At 44.5% G+C, this 14954-nt stretch overlaps 1 protein-coding gene across 3 annotated transcripts in view; it reads right to left on the reverse strand.

Annotated features, from left to right (window-relative positions):
- The window catches only part of MIER1 (MIER1 transcriptional regulator), a 70244-nt gene continuing 55290 nt past the window's right edge, over positions 1 to 14954 (reverse strand). For all 3 annotated transcript variants that reach the window (XM_036754449.1, XM_036754452.1, XM_036754451.1), the window contains 4 exons: positions 12638 to 12732; positions 10314 to 10441; positions 6045 to 6181; positions 1 to 3066 (listed from right to left, as the gene is read on the reverse strand). In XM_036754449.1, the coding sequence (XP_036610344.1) occupies positions 2738 to 3066; positions 6045 to 6181; positions 10314 to 10441; positions 12638 to 12732 (689 nt within the window). In that variant the 3' untranslated portion in view covers positions 1 to 2737. The remainder of the gene's footprint in view (positions 3067 to 6044; positions 6182 to 10313; positions 10442 to 12637; positions 12733 to 14954) is intronic.

The following is a 14954-nucleotide window of genomic DNA, read 5'->3' on the forward strand; positions in this document are numbered from 1 at the left end:
CATGTTTAAAAAAATATTTTAATAAGCTTTTTCAGAATTGCAGACAGGGATCAGGGAGAGAACTGGAAATTACTTACAGTGCAAAATTACTATGCAGGAATTTAAAAAAATCTAATCCATAATTTTTGAATGCCTACTCTTTTAAAGTATCCCTTCAAATCTATTTTTAAAGCTCAACCAAAGATTTTTGTTGAACTGAATTTCTGATTCTGCAAACATCTGAAAGAACTCCATAAAAGAGAACATCGTTTCCTGACCGTGTTTGCCCGAACACCATACGCTATGCCAAGGTGGAACTGATTCTGGATCAGAGTGAATTTTACTTAGGCAAATTAAATTCATGACATTACTAAAAATCTTAAAGTACTAATAGTGCAATGACCTCTCAAGTTATAGTGGCTGTATGCTGAAGAACAAGAAAAAAATTACCATGTAAAATGCCTGTATAAACACAAACAGGAAAACACAATTCAATCCTTCTTCAAGAAAAGCTGAGCCTCCTATATCATACCACACCACGGAATGTCATCCTCTAGGGACACCTTCAAACTGAGAGAGCAAAAAAGCAACATTTCTGAACACGACACAACTGCCCTCTCTGCAAACAGACCTGAGGACAAATGACTTCTAGACTTTCCTATAAAATGAGTTTGCAGTTTAAAAACTTGCAAACAAGGATGCATTTTTTCTCTTTTTTTAAAAAAAAGGTGACAATGGGTCTCTTGACACCTAGCACCAGCCTTCCCTTGGAACCTTCTCTAGACCATCTTTGGACTTCACGAAGAACATGGATTATGACCCCTTTGCTAAAGCTTCTGTCATTCCAGAGGAACAGAAATGTTGGGTCACCACCCTCCACACATGCTACCATTCAGACTCTGGGTAAAATCTGTCAATGTCCATCCTAGGAAATTAAAATGTTCTAAAATGGCTTTTAACACTGATCTGAGGCAGGAAAAAAAGAAAATGTTGTTCACCCTGATGAGGGAAGCAGCTGTGAGGAGGGGGCCAGGAGCTCTTTGCAGGGCCCACAGTGGAGCCACTCAGAGGACCACAAGGTACTTCTTGGCTGGGTCATCTGTACTGCCTCCAAGCCACTGGCCACCACGAAGAAAAAGACAGGAGGTGTTTACAACGTGTACATCTGTGTGATACTTAGCAAAATTACTTCTAAATGCCTGTATAAGAGTGTCTAGGTGGCCCACATGCTGCCTAAGACTATTTTCAGCAAGACTCCCCTGCTTAAAACAGGCAGACCTGCCTGCCCTTTCGACTCCACAAATAGATAATCCTGCTTATCCAGGGAAATGGTTCCTCTTTTCTCTCTTCTATCTCACTCTGCACCTATGGCTACAATAAAGCCTCTGGATTTCAATTTCAGAAAAACTCCTCCCCAAGCTGAAAATGGAAGAATTGTTTTGGGGAAGGTTGGACACTTTCTCTATTATTTTTCTGCATAAAATCAATGACACTTGATGTGACCTGCCCACAAGAGATGCACACTTCTGCCAATGACCAGAGGAGACACTGTCCTTTCATTCCCACAAACAGAACCGAACTACTTGTTCTCATTCCCTCCAGGCTCATCTTAAATGCAAAAATGGGGTCCTTTGATATGTATATAAAAATAACTGAGCAGGACTCTGGCCAACACGTTTGAGTTAAAGTTAAGCACTTAAGCTGACATTAAGCTCTTGTTGCTGCAAAAATAAAACTGAAAACATAACAAATGCAAAAGTCTGTGCAACACAAGCATCATGCATCACTTCAGAATTCTCGAAACTCACGATTTGTCCTAACGTAGAAATTGTAAAAATCAGATTCTCATAATTCTCTATGAATGCTTTAACCATCTGAATAAGAAAAGATGACTCAGATACTACACAAACACTTAAAAATTCATTAGAAAAAGACTTTAGCAAAATAAAATGAAGCTGACAGACTCAGAATATCAACTCTTCTCATAAAAGTTTACCAACTGTACAAGTTAAGAAAATTATACAAGCTTTTTGTATTAAGAAAGGACAGCTCAATCAAGACATAAGTTCTGTAAAAATCTTCCAAAGGCTACAAAGAATCTGGAAAAATACAGCATGTATTTCTTAAGCCCAGATAAGAATATGAAAGACATCACTGATGTCAACAATTGTACATACACAAACCTGACTTGGTTTATTTTTTAACTTCTATATATAAAAAAATCATGCTAGCATAACTTTCAGGATTCATAAGGGTTTCCTCAATAATATGACACCCAATTTGTATGGAGAGAAAAATGTAATGTCTATTTCCTGGTCTACTAGACATTAAAAAAAAAAAACAGCAGAAAAGCTGGTGTTAAGCAGAAGATTTTTCAAATTAAATACAAACCAACCTTCCCCAGTTCCCGCATATCCCACCCCCACCTCCCCCCCCACCAAACCTCAAACTCAGAACAACAGGGTTTGGTATTAAAATATGTCTCTAAAATTCTGTAATAGGATTCTCTGTTGTTAAAGATCAATGTACAGCCTTCATTGACTATAGGAGTTCTCAATATTTAAAAGGGTCTTTAAAATAGCAGAAGTAAAAAATTCTGCTAAAGGCAGAAATACAAACTGTCACCTAAAATTAAAATCCAATTTAAAATGTCAGATTTCAACTGAGTGCTTCAAGGAAATCAACTTAAGGTAACCCATCAACCCTGAAAATTGTAGTCGCACCAGAAATTACTCCAAATAAAAAACAGCCCTCACATCTAGTCATCTAAGTTTTCCAGTTCTTCAAACTTCCCATGTGAGATTGCCTCCTGGAAAAACTCTGAAGAGCCTGGGCTTTCTCTGCCATTGCTGCTAACCCTTCGCCGCTTGGCAGGCCTCTCGTTTTTATCATCAAAATAATTTTCATTCTTGGCAGCTCCATGAGCGAGCTTGAGGTCGCCGGGCAGGCCATCAGCGTCATAGCCATTGGTGTTCGCGTCTGCGTGGATGGGCTTCTTGCTCCCAGCAGTGGGCCCGTTCATGTGCAATCCTTCAACTCTGACTTCATCCTTGTTGGAGACTTCCCCAGGGCCATTTGAGGATATACCTGAGCAAAGGAAACACATGGAGCGGTCAGTCTGTCCACTGCAAAATTCCCCCAAAATGGAAAGGCCCACAAATCAGAGCATATTTTGTGGTCTAGTTAAAGGACAAAGGAGTATACAATTAATCTAGTACTGATGAGAGTCTTTATGACATTTCAAATATGAAAAGCACTTTCCACAGTCTAATATGATGCTGAGGAAATGTCCAAGTGCTCAGTTCATCTAAAAATTGGATTGAAATGGATTTTAACCCATCTGAAGTCTCACCAGCATGGGGCTGGACATGAGTGCTGAAAGCTGCCAGCACAGTACAGATTCCAAAGAACACAAGAAACAAATGCCACCTATGGGCCCTTCTGGGGTGTGAAAGGCCTCTTCCATGAGGCCTCTTCCAACAAGGGCCCGACAATGCCATCTTCGGAGGCTGGGACTCTCTGTCTTCTGGCCCCTATGTTCAGGTCAATGCCTGCAGGGTCTGCCTCATGAGCTGGATGGAAAGGGGATCCACCGTCACATTTTGAGAGACACTTTGGACAACTCTAGATCTTTTGGAGGGCATTTCTGACATTATTCCTCTTGCTCCTTTTCAACCAATTCCCTTATACCAAGAGTCAGAAACAAACCCATAGAGGGTAGACTGCATGGGCAGCCTGAGGAGAGACAGACATGAGGTGATGGGTGCCCAAATCCAGAACTAGGCTATCAGAATTCAGGACACCAAGAGTGGCAATGTCATCACAACAATCCTCATAGGAACAGCTACCATTTATATAGCCTGGGAAAGCCTGTCAAGTGCTCGACAAATACCATCTCTTTGGAGCCTCATGACAACCCTGTGAGGCGGGTGCTATTATGACCCCCATTTTACATTTGAGGAAACTGAGGCGGGGGGGGTCACCCAGTTGTCTGCAGCTGGATTTAAACTCAGGTTTTCTTGAATCCAGGCCTAGTGCTTGACCTACTGTGTTACTTTGCTGCCTGACCATCAGCTGAGCTCTTCAAATCTTAATGGGGAGTAGGTGGGGGGAGAGAAGAAGCTGGTGAATGGCATGGGCAGTCCTTAGGAGAGAGCGGCTTTCTCTATAGTGAGCCTCAATGTGCTTTTTGGCAAATACTGCCTTGGGCCAAATGGAACAAGCCAGACTCTCACTCCCACAGTCCACCCCCTATGTCTCCTCTTCTCCAGGCTAATAAACACCCAGTTCCTTCAACTGACACTTACACGGAATGAGCAGATCAACATCCTTCAGCAATCTGGAACCCAAGGTGGACAGAGGAGTCTGGCCAGGGCACAGCACAGGGAAACTTCCTGGAGCCCACCTCTCATGGCACACGCCCAAGAATCCATCTGGTGTCTTTCTGGCTTTCATATCACATCGGTCTTGCAGTTCACCAAAATGTCTAATTCTTATTCAAACTATGATCTAGCCATGACCGCCCCATTTGACAAATGCTTTGCTAAAAGCTAGGTAAATTGTTTTTACAGCATTTGCATCCATTTCAATTCAATAAATATTTATTAACCAGGTACTACGTGCCAGGTCCTGCTAAGAAAAGGAGCTTATACTCCAAAGGGGAAGACCACACACAAAAGGAAGCTGACAATGAGGACATTAGGGAGTACGTGGTCAAGACAGAGCTTCCCACAGTGCATCTCCATGTGCCATGGAGTGTGCCATTAATCTCTATTCCCCCTACCTGGGCAACATCATCTTTCACTGAACATGGTCTCTCCTTCTGGAGGCAAGTTCTGGCCGTGGGTCTCAGGCCACGATCCTCTGGTCCTCAGTGACGAGGGGAGGTTCAATCTGCCTGCCTGGTGCCCCGAGGTACACAGATATCTGAAGTCACAGGTCTCTATGCCTGGCTCCTTTCCTGGATCCTGCCTCCTGTGAATTTCTGGGCCTCTATGGCTATTGTTTCTACAATGCTGCCAGTATCTACTGTCTCTAGCTTGGTATGTGAATACAGAGTTTTCCCCCTTCCCTTTCCTTCTTCAGATTCGATGTCCTCTGAAGTCTTTCCAGCTCTGAGGGAAAATAGATCTCCAAATTTCCAGAGGATCCATGTTTGAAATAGCACCCCTTTTCAGAAGAGATGGGGAACCCTGGCCACCATTTCCCAACCTGCCACCTGGCTCACTCCTCATTGAAATCTAAGACACTTATCTGATGGAGTGCTTGTTATGCCACTGGACCATGAATTCTGGCTGTGCTATTTATCATCTGGGTGACCACAATCAAGACGCCATCTTTATTAACAACAACAGCAGCAGTTTCCAGAGCTGTCCTTCTGACTGAACTACCTTAACCTTCTATCACACTTCACAAAGACTGTGAAACAGGGTCTCCACCTGATACTATCACCCTGTTTACAGACTCTAACCCAGGTGTAGATGCCTGAGTCAAGTAGGATGGGAGCATTGCTTCTCTGGCTGCCGTCAGCATCCTCTCTGAGTCTCTCTCTTTCTCACAGGTGAAATTGAATGGTCCCTATGGTCTAAGATGCCTTGACATCGACTGTCCTATGTTCAGGCTCTCTCTTTCTTGGCAAGGTGAGGCTTCATTTCAGCAGGTCCCTAGAGAGAGAGGCTAATGTTCTAGGAGCCATGGCCACTATCTATAGGACACTAAGACTCATCTGAGATATTTCTGATTAGAAATTGATCCTATGGGAAATGTAAAGCATTTGTAAAGAATAGTCACCTTGAAATCTGAACCCTCATCTTTATGGTGCTGTGGTGACCCCTGGATACAGAGTTAGAAAACCTGGTCTTGTGCTACAGGTCATGGCACCTCTGAAAGACCCAAGGAAAGTGTTTCATCAAGAGTTCTAGAAATGTCCATGGTTAGTAAAACCTACCCATCAATGTCCCATGGGCACCTGTGACTCTCCCCCAGTATGTGAACTGCCCCTTTTCACACAAAGAGAGTAACCTGCCTTCAGAAGGGCTCAGTGCAGGGTTTCTTGGGTCACTTACCATTCTGATTACTGTTACTTGTGCCATCTTCTTTCTCTGACTGGCTGGTGCTGCTGTTGGAGGCTGTTGGGGGAGGGGATGGGGCCCGGCTGGAGGCAGCACTTTCACTTTCATCTAAGAGCCGGTCCATATAATCCCTTAAAAAAAGAAACAAAACCATGTCAAAAACTCAGCCCTTAAAAAAAGAAGTGTGTTCAAGGATCAAGTGAGATTGCTGATGGAAACAATCACCCTAGTTCTTTGTGATAGACACTAGTCCAATATCATGCCAAGGATCTGGGCATATCTGTGGAAAACCTCTGGGGAGTTATGCTGCTGTAAATTCTAAGTGCACACACAAGGGCTGAAATCCTTTCCTTGAGGACAAGACCGAACAATGCTGACCAATGACCCTTAAGGTTGGGCCCTCTCCTCCTCTCCCTCGTGTGAGTTCTCTCCATGCAGAGCTTGCGCCTCTCTCTTACTGGACCCGAAGGTCCATGAAGGCAACATGACAGAGCCTGAATGCAACAGGAGGAAAAGTAATTTCCTCTCTTCTGCCTTTATTTCCCGCATTTCTAAAATGAGAATATCAGATCAACAATCCAATTTAGACCTTCCAGTTCTAAAAATCAGAGAATAATTAAATTCCAACTGTTGGACGACTGACCCTAAGTACAGCAGCAATGCAGAAAGGAGAGATTAAGGAGGTGCTAGGTTCTGTACCAGGCACCCCCTTCAGTAAGCACAACGACAACCTGGAACATGTCCAGAAGTGCAATTACAGCAGTCAAGCTTCACTGTCGTGCCATGTGGGGATAGGGCAAGAGAACTGGGGATGTTCTGATTAGAGGACTTGGAGGATGACCCATGTCTTTGAGCCCCTCCTGCCAAAAAAGCATGAGACTAGCTCTGCTTAGCCCTTGAGAGCTGAATCGGGGCAATGGGCACAAGTTCGATGGACACAGTTCAGAACAGAACAGTGAAAAGAGCAAGGGTTCTAGAATAAGGAGCTGAGTTCAAATCCCACTTTGAATAAGCCTTGTGTGACCTTGGGCAGGTCCCCCGAGCCTCAGTCGGCTCATCTAGAAAGTGACCATTGTCCTGACTCAGTGCCCACCAGAGGAGCCCACGTACCAGTCCAGCTGTGAGGCATCTTTGGCTGGTCTGGGACCGTGGCAGGAGCTATACAAACGAAAGGACCACATGGAGCGATCTCAAAGGAAGAAGGGACAGTGGATGATGCTAACAATGGCTGGCATTTCTATGGGGCTTTACAAACATTACCTCATTTGGTCCTCACAGTCACCCTCATCTTACAACACAGGAAGCTGGGGACAAAATCTTAGAAGGCTTTGTGTAGGCAGCTTCAATGTAACATAAAAATACACACGACTGTGAAATAGTATGAATATGATATAGAAAAGCGAGCAGTGTCCCTCCAGAGTCTTGCCCAAACGCAGTGGCTTGATGTGGTGCTGCTGCAGTAAAAAATGTTAATAACGGGCTGGGAAGGCCTGAGATGCTACTTTTAAGGCACAGTGGATGGGTCTGTGCAGGACCCACAGGGCGATGGAGAAACTCCTGGTGGGCTCGTCAAGAAAATGCCTGACTAGAAAGGGTGTGGGCCAGTCCAGTAGCAAGAGCTGGGTAGGATAACTGAGGGCCAGTAGAACTTTGGGCTGGTGTCAATCGACTATGGCCAGAAGGAACAGCATCAGCATGCAGGGAGGTGCTATCCCAGCATGTGGATGGAGATCCCATGGGGGAGAAGACACAGAGATGGTGGCAATCTCCACCAGTGGAAGGTGTACCCCAAAGAATGGGATCCCAGATGCAGGGAGAAGCCTCAGGAGGAGGATGAGGGTAATACCCAACAAGAAGCTTAGGGACAACCAATAACAATAACAAGTGACTTTCACAAAAGCTAGCACTGGGGGTCTCTGATGAAATTAAGCCACTGTGTAATATTGCTCTATACAAAATCCCAAGTTTGGCCCTTTGATATAACCAAGTGGGTGTTTAGCCAATGAAGCATCTGAAGCAGCAATGGGGCAGGTCTGCTGGGCCTCCTCTACACAAGCTCAGCAGCACACACTAGTCAGAATTTGGTTATATTCAGTATCAGGCAGGAGCGTGAGTATGATAAACACTGCCATGTTTCATCTAACTCAGGGCTGTCCGAAATGCGGCCTGCTTACAAGCACTGAAATTTACAGTAAATGGAGCCAAGCTACCACAGAGCTCTCACTAAAATGGCAAATCAAAACATATTGTCTATTGTTTCAATAAAATCCTAAGGTTGAACAGCCCTGATCTAACTCAAATGACTCCTGGTGAAGTGGTTGCTGTTTGCTTTTGTTAGATAACACAACGGGCTTTGAGGAGGCTCAGATGACATTTTGATCAAATAAATAATTGATATAAAGTATTTCTGATGCTCTGAACTTAGAATTTACATACTAAAATTCAATACTATTAGCAAATAATCTTTTTTTGTCATTTCTGGAAAATAAATGTGTTGGCAGAAACAAAATAAATCTCCTCTTGCATTTTGAAATGATAATCATTTGGGACAAAATATTCCATATTGTATGTATTTATAGTAACAAAATGCCAGTATCAAGGGGCTCAATCCCGAAGACAGTGATTAGAGAGCAGCCAAATTAAACAAGGCTTCCAGGAGCACCGGGAGCTACAGAATTCAATGTTTTAAAAAACATTACATGAGTACAACCAACTAACTAGGTTACCACCAAAAGCCACATTTCCTTACACACTGGGCACAAGTTTACATTTCAGTGCAAGGCACAATTTAAAAAATGAAACAAACAATGCAAGGGGCAAAATCTCTCAGTAGGACAGGAGTCAGAACACAACTCATTTTTCAGTAGTATTTCTGTGAGCAAAAAGGTCCAGGAAATCTAAGGGAAGGGAGAGCACCAATTCCGAAGTTAGCAGAATGGTGTCACACTTTCAACAGAAATGATCCCTGTGGCCACGCATCAACTTAGAAAACCACCAAATAACATCATCTAGATTTTACTCTGGTTTTATTTATGTCGTTGGACATTCTGGAATTACATTTTAATCTGTAGGCCCAGGGGGCTCAACATTTCTCCATGATGGCACCTGTTTCTTTGTTCTGACAGAAAGCTATACCTTGATTTCCTCCCTTGATCAGTCAGGCTGGCTACAGGAAGAGCTCCGGCTCTTAAAAACATCACCTACAATCAGGCTCTGCCCAGAGCCCAGGAGCTCCTCCTCCACTGGGCAGCCTGGCAAGAATGGGGCTCCAGGGGGCAGCTAGGTGGAGCAGTGAGTAGAGCACTGGCCCTGGAGTCAGGAGGACCTGAGTTCAAATCTGGCCTCAGACACCTGACACACTTACTAGCTGTGTGACCTTGGGCAAGTCACTTAACCCCAATTGCCCTGCCTTCCCCCCTCAAAAAAAAAAAAGAATGGGGCTCCAATCCCTGACCTGCCATGTTCCAGCTGTTACCTGGGTAAGTCACTTACCTGCTTGTCTGACCCTGCTTCCATGGGGGTTATATAGCACCCAAAGTGAAATCTACTAAATATTCCAGTTAAAGATTACAAAATGGTTCGTAAATGATGACTCAGAGTACCAAGGGATTCTGGGAGAGTCTAAAATGTGAGTTGTTCACGTTACTGAGATGAGACCATCACAACCCGCCCCTCCCCAGTCCTCCCCAGTCCCGTGGCTGCTGTTGTCCAGTGGACCTGCTTGTTGCCCTTCCCATTCTCCCAGCTTCACTTTACTTATCCACCCTCAAAATGACCCTGTCCAGCGTCCCAGCCTGACCGGCTGGTCAGCGCACTTTTGCCAGCGTCCCCCTTGCTTACAACTATTGTGTCTTGTGACTGAAAAGAATCTTTAAAATCCTGCTCCCTCCTGAGGGTGAGCTAATGAAACTGTCACAGTTGTCACTTCACTCAGTTACTTTTTCCCATGTATTTGAAGTTTACTTGCACATCTAGTTTGGGTAAAAACTAAATTCAGTCTTCTCTTAATTGTTTCATTCATTAGAGACTCTTAAGTCACTAGTAAAAGACAACCATTGACATCAATACTAGATCGTGATCAACACAGAAGCGCACACACAATTCCCCCAAATGTTGTATGAAATGAAAACAATCAACTGAAATGACTGCTCAGTTCTGTTGATTTGAAACCAAGACTAACCCCACTGCCTTCTGTGAAGAGCCAGCCCTCAGGACAGCAGGAAGACCAGAGGGGAAGAGGTGAACAAGAACAGTAACACTCACGTCACACCGGGATGGAGATTGTACTTCTTTTTTCCAAATCGTGTTTGCTGAGCGAAGAAATCATAACGTTCAGATTTTTTCCACATGTAATAAAATGCGACACACTCCCCAACTGACCTTGTTCGGACCTGGGAAACACAAATGTTTAAATTGTGAACAGAACTTCTCAAGGTAAATTGGTCTGGCTGGCCCTTAAAAAGGCATTTAATTACTGTATAATTTTCTAAGACAAGGCAGTAGCTGTGAATATTTCTGAAGCTTTTACTAAGACTATATTGAAAACCTTGAATATTTTACACTGTAACACAGTATCTTCAAATTCCCACCTACCATGAAAAGCATAGAATACTGAACATTTCTTGAGGAACATCTAGGTTCAAGATTAGCTGCTAAATAAAACAATATACAAATGTTTACCCCTGGAGCATCAAGGCATTCCAACTTTACTGTCACATTCAAAAAGATCTTTACTAACCAACAACAAACTGGTCAAAATTCAGTTAATTTACCCTCTGAGAAAGCCCACAGCAGTTTGAAACTTGTTACAATCAGCAGTAATGCCTTGGTTCCTAAGCCACCTCTGTGGCCGAGTGCTGATACATCACCTGGCGTGCCCTCGATCCCTATCCTCAACAGCATCCCCCGGGACTGAGCCAAGGTAAGGTTGCAAACTCCTGATGTGATGTGGGCACAAGACCACTATGCTTTTTTCCCCTTCTCATACGGAAGGTTGATGTGGTTTCTAGCCAGTAACTAGAGAAGCACCTGAAGAAAAAGCTCACCCCCCAAGAAAAGCCAGCATTTGCTCCAGGGTGAAGCTAAGGCCCGGCCAGCCCCCACCACACCCCAACATATCATGTGTTCTTATCACCTCTGGATCAGTCCCTTCTGCTTGCTGGGCCTCAGTTTCTTAAGCTCTAAAAGCAGAAGTTCTATTTCTAACCAGTGTGGTTACCACCTTGGGCCCTGGGAGAAGACACTCATGGTCTCAAGCCTCACTTTGCTACCATGGGATCCTCGGGAGAAGGGAGCCCACTCTGTCAACCAGGCCAGAAGAGCAGGGTCTCCCTGTGCCCTCTGACTACAGGGATTGGTTTCTGACTTGCTACAGACATTGGACTTGCTTCACAAACACATTGAAGAAGCTCAGCTCTGCAGCTCCCAGCCTCAGGCACCCTCCCTGTGAGGATCATGAGCAGAAGCCAGTATGCCGGGGTCAATGACTTGAATTTCTAAAACCAACTCGTGTAATTTGTGGTCACTAAATGACAGTATTCCTAATTCTAGGGATCTCTTCAGTTTTCTAGCTAAACTGTAGTTCTATTAATACTGTTCTTGTCAGGGGCAACTAGGGGGTGCTACAGTACACAGGAAGGCCTGATTGCAATCCAGTCTCAGACACTGGTTAGCTGGGTGACCCTGGGCAAGTCACTGAACCTGTTTGCCTCAGCTTCTCCTCTGTATAATGGAGATAACAGTACTTATCCCCTGGGGTTGTAGTGAGAATCAAGAGATAAAGTCCTTAGCACAATGCCTGGCGCATATTGAGAGTTAGATAAATATCAGTTATCATTATTCACATTTTCCAGGGGCAACTTCGGAGCTTCTTCCCTTTCGAAAAATTGGTGGTTCCTGTCAGACATGTACCTCACTTCATAGAAGGCCAGCAAAGGAACGCAGACTAAACGGGTACATGACCACCAAGGTTCTCTGGGGCACGTGTGCTTAATGATTGATGCCACTGATGTAAAATAACAAATGCATATTAAATAAAATGTCAAACGGTACCATGATGACCAATCGACTTGTTAGCTAGCCCTGGTAACAAGTGATGCCACTGCCAAGTGTAAGAGCGTCCGTCTTCAGACTGAACTTGTTTTCAGTTCATCTGTCATCTAAGTCTGCATATGAACGGCGCTATTTAATACACCTCTGGTGTCTCAGCTCTAAGGTGCCTCAGTCTTTCAGATTGTTCATTCCCAATGCTGGCCCCAAACACCCCTGCTGCAACTTTGAGAACTAGCAATACAGGCAAATTAACAAAAGGAAGAAAAAAAAAGACATTTTCAGTAAGTTGATCAACATTCCCATAAAAAAAGCTATTACACTGCTCTTGGAGTGTGAATGCTAAGCACTGGTGAGCGAGGCCAGGGTAAACATGCTCACCCCCTAATTCCCTAACGACCAAAGAATCTGCATTCTTATTAGAACTACAATAAAGAAAGGATGATGATAAATAGGAAATCAAGACTGACACTGAAGAAATCACATCAGTGTTAACATGAATTCGGTTTATGTGCAAAGAACATTTTCTCCTCACTCACCTTGTTAGCCTGAATTAAATGAAAATCCTTCCCATACGCTTTCAGGCCTTGTTCAAAATTCCTGCATTCTTCCTCTGTCCAAACAGAGAGCTCTTCTGCAACAGGAAAGTTGAATTTTACAATGTTTCTCAAACATAAAATGTATTAAAAACAGCCCAATAAAACCACTTTTGGGGGAGATTTCTCAAACAAAAATGAACAACTTATTACTGAAGACTTGTATACCAAGGGTAACGTTATTTGAGTCCCTGGGCTGGCCAGGTTTTAGGAAATCATTGATCCCATTTGCACTTCCAATTCCACAAGTGACTACGTAGGCCCCAAGGCTGAAAGAGGGATAAACAGGGCCAACCTGCAGTGAGTCTGTCCATGAAGAGGCTGTGGCTCTTAGCAAATTACAAGCTAGTAGCAAACTATCCCATCACTAGCTAAGCTTACTACGGAAAGCCACTTGCCACCTCCAGACACTGGTAAACTACAGACAAGAACGGTATCACTAACAGTGAAAATGGGGATTTCTGCTCCATACCCCCCTTCCCCTCAGACTGAATTCTACTGTCAGATCTGCAACAAATGATGCAGACTAAGGAGACTAAAACCTCACTTTTCAGAGGCAGCAGGAAGATTGGGAAGGACCCAAGAATTCTGACTTCAAGGACTGGCATTGACCCCAGCTGTCAACAGGAGCACAGACAACAGGCAAGGTCATCCAGAGACTCTTGAAGGTCCCTTCCCCCTTTAAGACTCTGATCTGGTTAAGTGCATGCTGTAAGGATGAGGTCCCCTTATTGAATTCATGGGCTCAGAACGCTCTTCCCAGCATCAAACACATTTTTTTGGTAGTTCCCAAAGTACTTCTCTATAGCCTGTCCAGCTTCCCTGTGCACCTGGGTCAGAGCTCCCTTGACCTTTCAAACCCTGGGGCACATTGCCCTGGGAAAAGTTCTCCATTGAAATCAGGGCACACAGCTGTCTCTTCCTTTCCCTAACATTCCTCCTGGCTGCACTGAGGAGCTGTGCTCACACCACACTACTGAGTCAAGCAAGTGTTAACCATGCGCTTATTGCATGTCACAGCAACAGGTCCCGGGGCAACAAAAATGAACAAGCCATGGTCCCTGCTCCCCAGATCTCTCATTCTATTGTGATAAATAAAATGTCCTCAAAGCAGATACAAATTAAATGCAAAGAGCTAAATGTAAATTCTGACATGGGATCATGTACAAAGAGGGTAGGAGAGACACGGCTAGCCAGAAGTTCTGAAAAAAGATCAGGGTGTTTTAGTGGGCCACAAGCCTGACCCAGCCAAACAAGCTCATGGGTCTTGTTTCCCATTAAGAAAAGCTTAGCTTCCAAGACATGGCAGTTCCTTTGTGCTCTGCCCTGCTTAGAACACCAAGAGGAGGGAATCCAGCATGGCAAAAGGCCTTGAATCACGTTGCAGGAAGATGGCCTGAACTGCTCTGGCTACCCTACGGAAGAGCAATTCAGGCTCATTTTGTTTGAGCCAATGAGCTCTTACTAAGCACACAGTCCATTCCAGGTGCTGTTGGGAACTGGAAATACACAAGGACAAACAGAAATTGTGCCCCCGACCTTAAGAACAGACCATTCTATTAGGGAGATGAGTGAAGAATGAAAACCATCGAATGTTGGCCTTTGCGCTGCAGACTTAATCTGGTCCCTGCTCTTAACAAGCCCACCTTCTAATGGCGGACCTCCCCCCAATACGGGAGGGATACAGAAGGGGGGAAGGGAGATGGGGTGGATGCAACACCCTTCCATGTCGCTGAGGCAGGCCTGTAGCATCCTCCCACCACAATGGAAACCCCAACTTTCTCACCTCACAATCCTCCTTTCTTTAACCCCTCATACACACTGACCACTTGCCATCACTTTACTCTCCTACTCAACAATGTCCAATGGCTCCCCCTGGGCTCGTGGCCTTGAAGGCCAACCCTCATCTGACCCCACCTTCACTCTCCAACTTCCCAATCTGACTCATCCTCTGATCTAGCCAGGCTGGTTCACCTGCGCACACCGTCTGGCCAAAGGATCTTGATACCTCTCTCTCTCTCTCCCTCCCTCCCTTGATCGAGCTATTTTATCAATCAGAAGGTTCTCTTCCCTCTCTGCACCCATACAGGTCCTCCGCACTCTTCAAGCTATGAAAGACACAAGCCTCACATCATCCCTGGACATCTGTTGTGGATTATAACTCGCGACTATCAAAACAACATTGGAAGTCTCTGAACAAAGCTCACTGTCCACTCTGGCCAATAATGAGATAGTTTCTGGTGTGATATAAAGGTTTTAC

This window comes from Trichosurus vulpecula, chromosome 4, assembly GCF_011100635.1.
Source record: "Trichosurus vulpecula isolate mTriVul1 chromosome 4, mTriVul1.pri, whole genome shotgun sequence".
Classification (NCBI taxonomy): domain Eukaryota; kingdom Metazoa; phylum Chordata; class Mammalia; order Diprotodontia; family Phalangeridae; genus Trichosurus; species Trichosurus vulpecula.